We start from the raw sequence: 9,453 nt of genomic DNA on the forward strand, positions 1-9,453 counted from the left end.
TATAGCTCTAGATTTAAGTCTAATAAAAAACGGAATGAAATTTCAAATTTGATTTAAGAGTCCGGTTGATGGGTGCGTAAAGGCAATACTTAAAGTAATATTTACCATTTAAAAAACTTTAATAAAGTGCTTTTATTGATTAAAAAATTGAACATGAATTATATTTTTTGATTTATTTATTTTATATAAAGGCAAAGGAAAGGCACATGCGTAACTTTTTTTCATTTGTTCCTTCACACGCTTTTATCCGATTACACCTACACCCAAAACAAAAATGAGAAGAGTAAATTTAAGACGGTTAAGAAAATTAGTTGGCAGGAAATCTAGGAAGTTTCAGTTGGGGGCTGGCAATTTGAATGTCAAAACCTCCCCCATTGCACCTGTCCATTCACCCATTCATCCATTCATCTAATATATATGTTTAACTTTGTTCCAGGGTACTATTTGCATATTAACTACATTTTTCTTTTAAATATTTATATAGCGAAAAAAATAAGAACCCAAATTCTAATTTCAATCTCTGCTCATCAAAACTTAGAAACAGTAGAAACATTTTTCTAATATCTTCTCTCTTTTTCCTTCATTTTCTCTGTTTCTTTCCCCAGATTTTTTAAAATTTTACGATTTCTTTTCTTCTACCAAAAAGTAGTACAGAAAAAAAGGATAGAATTCTTTTCTTTTTTTTTTTGGGGAAACTGAAATTCATCGTTCAGTTTCAGGTCTTTTTTCCTTCAAGTTTTCTATATTTTTTTTTCTGTTAGTAAGGCAATCAAGAAGTTCGTTCTCTCAATTCTCGAGAGAGAAGCATAAACTTATTTCTTGCATATTTTCAGTTAAAGAGGAGAAGGTGATTTTTCTCGTGATTTAGAGCCATTTTAAATACAGTTTCAGTTTCCATCAGATCCTTTTCAGTTGTTCTCAATTATCTTTCCATTCAGGTAAGTAAATATTTGTAGTTTCTTTTCTTTCATTTAGCTTAGTTTTCCGTTTGTTTCTCGAGGAAATTCATCGTCTCACCTGCAGCCTATATAATCATTCAATTATTTTAAACCTTTCTAATTAGATTTTGAATCTTTGATTCGTTATTTTAGTGTATCCATTTTTTGCTCGTACTTACTTACTTTCTTTTCTTTTTTATCTGGTTAATAAATTTTATTTATTGTTTGAAATTTATTGGACCAAAAAAAAGTAATAGGAAAGGAGTTGAATCTGAGATTTTTAAAGGAATAAAACCTGATTTTAAGCAAACTTTGAGGTCAGGTTTATGTTTTTGGTCATTTTGTTCAGTATTATATTTCAACCTAAGCAACGCAAGGTTATGCTATTAACTAAAATAAAATAAAATCTCGGTATTGCAGTTTTTTAATTCTACAATTGTCGGATATTAGTTAAAAAAGAAAAGAAGGGAAAGACACATGTCTACTTGATTATGGAGTTAATAGAATTTATGATAGGAATTTCTCTGGTTTTGTGATTGTCCGGCGACCGTGATCTTTTGTCCAGGGGATAGCACATGGTTGCTTACTTTGTTGCGTTATGTGGAAGAGGTTCTTAGACGCTTCTTATGGGGATTCTTACATCTTTTTACAATATAATAAGATCCTTGGGTTAAGTGTTAAAGGCCGGAGTAATTAGCTTGTCTTTTCCTGTCTGCATAAACTGGTAAAATTGATTCAACTAGGATATCAGCTTGGAATTAGGTGCCATTCCCATGAAGTTGCTGTTTGAATCTCAGTTCTTGTTGGTGTGCATCTTGGTTTCTTTTAACTGTAACTATTGTTTTGCTTCATCATTTTAGTTTTAATAATAAAATTTGTTATTCAGGTCCTTTTGCTGAGGGTCTCTCTTTGTTTCATGGAGAATGGGCAACTGAATGCCTGCTAATTAATGCTCAAAGCCTCTTGCAATCTGAATTGCCCATAGTTTGTTGTGAATATACAATTCAGACGAATTTTTAAATAGAATGGGGATCTTTACACGCAGGTGCATGACTTATGGCGCCCTTTTAATTAAAAAGAATAAAGTTTATATTGTGTCTTATTGTGTATATCTATAGAAAAGGTTACTTAGATGTGGAAGTTATTTAACTTTTATTCCATCTTGGTGACTGCAGTACGGTTAGTAGAAAGCCAAATGAGAGCATGAGGCTTATTGTGACAACATTTGTTGGAGTAGTTTTTGGCTTCTTAATTGGATTATCTTTCCCAAAATTGTCATTAACAAAGGTAGGCAAACCATTTCCCCCTTTTAATTTTATTTTCATTATTATGCATCTAGCAATAATGATCTTTCTCATCTGCGTAATGGAACTTTTGTGCTGTCTGAATTTGGCAGTTCAATATATCATCTGGCATTCTTACGACCATTGATATCAAATACACTGAATATACCAACTCAGTCCCCTCAGGCTCAACTCCTTTGCAGCATCCGATTGATAATAATAGAAGCTCTGCTAATGCCACATCAAAGAAGGTATTTTTACTGGATCTGGAGATACAGGTTCATTGAACCAAATCTCTTAATGTTTAACGTTAGTAAATAAAATTTGTGGAATAAGGTTCTGGATAGTTTTTCACAGCAGTTTTCAGGTATCTTCGGGAGATTATCGTCCTGTAAAGTTTCAATACCTGACTGGTCTTTTCTGGTATTACCTGTTTACCAAAGTTTTGGTATTTGAGGGGACAGTAGAATTCATTGGATAGTTTTTTTCATGACATTTTGTATTCTTTGAAGTTTTAAAGAGGGAGTGGGAGTTTTTCCTCGGGGAAACAAGGATAGTGTGGTTCACATGCCATTCAAGCTCCTGAATGTAGGAGCATTTTCTGTTCCATTTCATGCAAAAATAAACCTGATAGTTCTCATGGTAATACATATATGCCTTGGTTTACCTCTAGAATACATCCATTCGAAAACTGAATGAACACTATTTTGAAAAAAAAATTGGCACCTATTGCTTGTTCTTAGCCCAGCATGTTTCAATACTTGAATGAACATTTGCATTTTTCATCTATATTTATATGCAATTTCTCGCATAACCAGATGCATCATTGGATTCATCTCTTACTATCACCATGTTCCTAAATGATGTGATTTTTATGTTTGATGATTTTGTAGGACCCGAATTATATAGTGCTACTCTAATATGCCAAGTTCTTATGCTTCCTTTATGACTGATGCAGATTTGGGTCCCATCAAATCCTCGAGGTGCAGAAAGACTACCACCTGGAATTGTTAAAGCTGAATCAGACTTATACTTACGCAGATTGTGGGGCAAGCCGAATGAGGTGTGTTTACTTGAACCCTGAATTCCTTTCAACTTTCTAATGCACACATGAATAAGTTTATCTCTGGTCTGTAAAGATAAATTGCTTTGGTTTAGACCGAATAAGTTTTAGAAATGATATATCACTTCTAAAACTTTTGGAAACATCTCTTATTACAAAACCTACCGGGTGTCTGCTAAATTCTAACTGAAACAACTGAATAAATGTGGAATTGTTGAATGTTTGATACATAATAAAGGGAAGGGGTGGGGTTGGGGTGGCGGAGGGGAATAGTAGTGATGTATTTTGGTATCTTAGCCAATAGCCAGTGAACCTGGATATATGAAATAACTCACTCTCATCGAGCCTGGAAAGAAGGAAAAGGGGATTAGTTAATTAACGTCAAGGAAGCAAGAGTTTCGGTGCTATAGGGTGAAATAATATCTGCATCTTTTGTTCCTAAAGCATAAAACCTTTTCAAATGCCTAATACATTTCAGGATCTCAGAAATGCAGATTTTAGTGTCTGAGAGGTTGTTTGCATTGTTAATCTCCATTCACTTGATAAAAACCATTATTATTTGTACCAGTCCATAGATTTAACGAAGAACTAAATATGATAAGAATAAAACATACTGTGGCCTTTTCTTTTCCTCGGGTTTCGGTTTTGACAGTATTGGCATCTGCAGGACTTGACCAGCACTCCAAAGTATCTTGTCACATTTACTGTTGGCTATAATCAACGAAAGAATATTGATGCTGCAGTTAAAAAGGTATCATTGTCTTTATATATTTGTGTGTGTGTCTGTGGGTGTGCACCTATGAATCTGTCTGCATTAAGTATGATTGAGTTTGTGCCTGAGTGCCTGTGTGAACATGCATCCTCATGCACATCTTCTTGGAGTCATTTCTGGAAGATAGGTAGGATGCTTAGGTGGGGATGGCATTTTCTGATGCTTATGTGATTGTGTGGTGCACATTGCATGTTGTGACTAAATGTGCTTCCAACAGTTTTCAGGGAATTTTACCATCCTTCTCTTTCATTACGATGGTCAAACAACTGAATGGGATGAGTTTGAGTGGTCAAAGCAGGCAATACATGTGAGTGTTCGGAGGCAGACTAAATGGTAAGTACTTAATTTAGATTTTCAAATTCAAGTCCTTTTGCTGGCAGGATTGGATGCAATGACTGGTTATTATTGGATTGTTTAATGATTTTAAAGATTTAACTGGTATAAATTTTTACTTTATTTTTACCTAGGTGGTATGCCAAGAGGTTTTTGCACCCTGATATCGTGGCTCCATATGACTACATATTCATCTGGGATGAGGACTTGGGGGTTGAGCATTTCAATGCAGAAGAGTTAGTCTTGGACAAACAAATTGTTTGTTTAACCTGTTTCCTTTAAAATGAAATTTTTTTAAAAGTAGTTTCTACTTATTTCACTTTTCAGATACATCAAACTGGTGAGGAAGCACGGACTAGAGATTTCACAGCCTGGTTTGGAACCGAATAAAGGGTTAACCTGGCAAATGACAAAAAGGAGAGGAGATCGTGAAGTTCACAAGTAAGAAACAGTAGGCCCCGGAATCATTGAAGTTGGATCAATTCATTGAATGATAAAATAACTTCTTTTGTTTTTGAATTTTGGTTCAGGGAAACAGAGGAGAAACCGGGTTGGTGCAATCATCCACATGTTCCTCCTTGTGCAGCGTATGTATAGCTTTGAGCATTGTCGTTTTAATATATCATGCCTTAAATCTCCGTAGATTTTTTTAAAATTAAGTATCCTTTTCTCTTTCGTGAATGTAGGTTTGTGGAGATAATGGCTCCTGTTTTCTCACGTGACGCATGGCGGTGTGTATGGCATATGATTCAGGTATGGAGGTTGTTCTTAGCTTGTTCATTTTAACATTGCTCTTTTCCCCATTGTTTTCTTGGCATATTCACTCTATTGTTTTTGTTGGATAATTTGTAGAATGACTTAGTCCATGGTTGGGGTCTTGATTTTGCCCTCAGAAAATGTGTAGAGGTTAGCATCCTATTGTTTCTGGCTCTGTCGCTTTATATTGTTATGTCCTTTAATCTCTCCTTGTTTTCCCCAAACATACTTTTAGAAAAGATCTCTTTGTTCATTACTGGATTACTATTCACTAAGTGGGGATATATCTATTGAAAACAGCCCGCCCATGAGAAGATCGGTGTTGTAGATGCTCAGTGGATTGTTCATCAATCCGTTCCCTCTCTTGGGAACCAGGTACTGAGAGCTTTCCCTCTATCTTCCATCTTTTCCTTTCATAATAAACACTTACAATTTGCTTTTGATAGGGAGAGTCACAAAACGGGAAGGCGCCATGGCAAGGGGTATGCACTATTGCTGTCTTACATTTTTCCATCAATTAAAAGTTAAAATTTGTTAGTAGTCATTTTAAGTTACTTTTATGCAAAAGTGTGGGTGATAATCACTATATTGGACTGGATGCCATTGGCAGGTAAGGGAGAGATGTAAAAGGGAATGGACAATATTCCAAACGCGGTTTTCAAGGGCGGAAAAGTCGTACTATAAAGCGATAAATTCAACTTCTCATTAGGTACAGCCATTACTCGAAAACCTGACCTAGATTCATTATTAGATCTTCCTTCCCTACTTATTTTCTTTCCTATTCACAAAAAATCTGTAGATGAGAACATTATATTTGTACCCATTGTTACTAAATAATCATATGTTTTTGGTCAATTCCTTTTCTTATTCCAAACTTTGCGTACATTGGCAATGGCTAGTCTGTCTTCGGCCCTCCAATCAAGGATGGAATAATAGGATGGGCAGAACAATTTGAATTTATAAGAGTTTCAATCCGACTCAACTTGTAGGAGTATTTTTTGAAAAAAAGGCAAAATCGGGTTCAAGCAGTTGATCTTTTTAGTTTAAGTTTCGGAGTTGGGGGTAGTTTCGCATAAAATCTATACAATATGAGCTTTTTCTCTTAAAAAGAATTATTACTGTTTTTCTACTGTTAAGGGAATAAAAAATTATGAAATTCCAATTGTAGATGTAGTTTATATTTTTCGTATATTTTAAAAATTGAAGTTTAAGTGACAGTCAGTTCATTAATTGAATTATTAGTGAGTGATATGTAAAAATAATAAAGTTAAAATGGCATTATATATAATATTTTTTTCCTTTTGATTTGTAAAAGAGGAAAAAGCACTCCGCAAATTTAAATCAGTAATGAGAAAACAAAAACATACATAAATAAAAAAAATTAATCATTTGTTAATGGAAAAATAGATGTCATGATTAACTATAAATTTGAACGCAATTTTAAAATTGTTATTGGGTAGTTACAAAAGAACTTGTGACCACATTCGTAGCCTGAGTCCAATAAATTCCAACTCCTTTATGGTCCTCCAACTGAAAATGTAGTGCTCCAAGAAGTGATGCGGGGCAGGGCGTGTACATATAGGATTTTAAGAAATGTGGATATAAAAAGGGGTGACCTCACAATCACATGGCCATGGCGGAGTAAAGGGACCATTCCTTGCTTTCCCAATCTTTTTAAAAAACGAAGTTTCCAATTTCTTTTTATTTTGGGTGATGATTGAACTTCTTACCCACTGAATACTTGGGACCTTTTCCCCTACCCCGCTGATCCATTACTAGTTTTCCAGCGAAAATCCAACTTGTTCATACTTTTATCAAATCTTAAAACTTGAATGACAAAATTCATTGAATACAACAAAACCTTGGGATGCAGAATCGGTGCTGGTTTTTATTTTATCTCAACCATCTATAGTGGTAAAGATTGCTACTTGGCGTTAACATCAAACTTCAAATCTTCTCTTATTTTTCTCTAAAAATATTATTTATGCATATATAGTTTTTTTATGGTGTTACTAAAGTTATTTCACTAACTTATTTATAAAATCAAAAAATTTCGGAACTTCCTAGTAAATTAGTCTAAATTTACCTAAAGGTGAAGTCACGAATTCTTGCGAGATAAAACTATAATTTTTTGTATTAAAAATTATAATTATAATTATTAATGTTAAATAAAATAAAAAAAATACAAATTAAATTATATATATATTTTTTGCTCTTTGGTATTGTATACAAAAATATTTTAGGTAATGTATAAGTGGTGTATGCTGATTCGATTAATTTGTTTTTTATATATTCCTTTAATTGTAACTACACGAACTTATTATTAGCTATAAATACAATTTGAAAACTTTCCTATGTCAGCAAGCTTTACTTGGAAAGTAATCCATTATAAATCAATAAGTATGAGCTGTAATTTACATTCAATTTACTCATTAAGTTGCAATCTCACTCATATACTTCAACATAAATCACTTGTCCATTAAGTTTTTCCCTCTGAAAGATCACTTGTAAACTGATAAATAAGAATAATTTATTTAGAAGGTATGCACTCAGAATAAATTCCTGGACAAGTTCAATGCTCTTCTATGCAGGCATTAAACCTAAATAAGCCATCTTATATGTAAACATAGTGTGACCTATCAAAATATATTTAGTGTGAATGTCTGATTCCTCAAAACCACCCTTCAAATATGTCTTCAATAAAGAGTACATTGACAGTGATCTTCTCGATATCAAACTCCTTAAAGATCAATTGAAACTTTGATCACATTGAAAGTCTTGATACAATCTTTTCTTGGCTTGATTCATGCACAATATGTCTTCACTAATGAGCTACTAAGAATCATTAAACATATGCAATTAAAAGCTTAAACAATGTTAGTCAAAACACGCTAACCAAATAAGACAAGTTACAACGGCTAGTTAGATGTTCGTTGAGTTGCAATTGGCCTTTGTAACCAGCACTAATGATCTCTTCCTTTGATATTTTTGAACAAAAATACAGCATCGCATAAAGCAACGTAAATCACTCGACACTCCCTTTACTCCATTCATTCAACTATGAATTTTAATCATGAAATTAATTATTGATACAAGATAACAAAAACATTAACAATAAAAACTCATAGTAAATGCGACTACATGTTAAGTAAAAAAACCAATTATCATCATCTGTATAAGAAAGAAAATTAGAAACAACTTTAAAAAACTTCACCAGTAGCAACAACCAACAAATCAAAAAAATAAAAATAAAAATCCTTCAACCCTCTATAATGAAGATCTCGAGTCCTCTAACACTAGAGAAATTTCAATTGTTGCTCATGATATTGGATATTCTTTTTGAGACAGTTACTTCTTTATCCAAATGCTCTATAAATCTAACATGTATAGCACTCGAAACTTTAGCTATGTTTGAGTAGGTTGTAAATGTAAATAATAATTCATGCAATCTATTTTTTTTATCTATTCAATCAAAGTTCTTATTAGGTGCATGTTTAGAGTTACAATAAGCTAATAGAGAAACTAATTAGACATATATAATTAGAGTTAAAATATTTTATAATTAAGGTTTAACTTTTCACCTATTAATTACAAAGTTATTTATTCATTAAGTTAATTAGGCTAAAATAATTAAATCGAACTAATGACCCACGACCATGTTTTATTTTCATAAACCTTAAAATGCCAAGGAAAAAAAATCATTTACAACTTTAATGAGCTCTAATTTCACTATTATAAGTGAAGCTATATTATGCATAAGTTATATACTAACGTACTAACTTTCAACTTAATATTTTGAGACACGAAGGTTTCCAATATATCAAAATATATAAATTATGCACACATAATTATTTAGATTTAGCTCAGTCACACCATGAAAGTCAAAATTAAATTAATTCATAAACAAATTTAGGATCAGTTCAATTTGGATCAAATCCAATGCATCACTGTTGGTCCAAACAACCACATTTAAATCTCTACATTGGAAGCCCATCAAATTCCAATAGTCAAGAGAAGCTTCTCCTCATTTGGACTTACAAACAACAAAATAATTCTATCATGAGTTATTTACTCACGTATGATTACATGGACTATGAATTATTTAAATTATCTACCGATATAGGTTGTCTTCTAAATTAAAAACACTCCTCATAATGTAAATTAATATTAGTTTAATTTTAAGTACGAATGAATATTTACTTAATCATTTGCTTTAAATGTTAATTCATTGTGGACATTCCAACATAGAGATAATTAATGAAATTTACTTTAAATGTTAATTCATTGTGGACATTCCAACATAGAGAT

General features: G+C 32.6%; 1 protein-coding gene across 1 annotated transcript; it reads left to right on the plus strand.

The window, feature by feature from the left end:
- The first annotated feature begins 210 nt into the window (after window positions 1-210).
- Window positions 211-6,000, plus strand: LOC107886476 (uncharacterized). Its single transcript, XM_016810447.2, has 15 exons — window positions 211-938; window positions 1,825-1,983; window positions 2,114-2,225; window positions 2,335-2,472; window positions 3,180-3,284; window positions 3,952-4,035; window positions 4,274-4,389; window positions 4,524-4,625; window positions 4,717-4,830; window positions 4,920-4,976; window positions 5,076-5,142; window positions 5,242-5,295; window positions 5,446-5,520; window positions 5,592-5,627; window positions 5,756-6,000. Exons 2-15 carry the CDS (start codon window positions 1,964-1,966, stop codon window positions 5,852-5,854), a joined length of 1,179 nt encoding a protein of 392 aa, XP_016665936.1. The 5' UTR covers window positions 211-938; window positions 1,825-1,963; the 3' UTR covers window positions 5,855-6,000.
- Window positions 6,001-9,453: the final 3,453 nt, after the last annotated feature.

This window comes from Gossypium hirsutum, chromosome A03 (genome assembly GCF_007990345.1).
Source record: "Gossypium hirsutum isolate 1008001.06 chromosome A03, Gossypium_hirsutum_v2.1, whole genome shotgun sequence".
Lineage (NCBI taxonomy): Eukaryota > Viridiplantae > Streptophyta > Magnoliopsida > Malvales > Malvaceae > Gossypium > Gossypium hirsutum.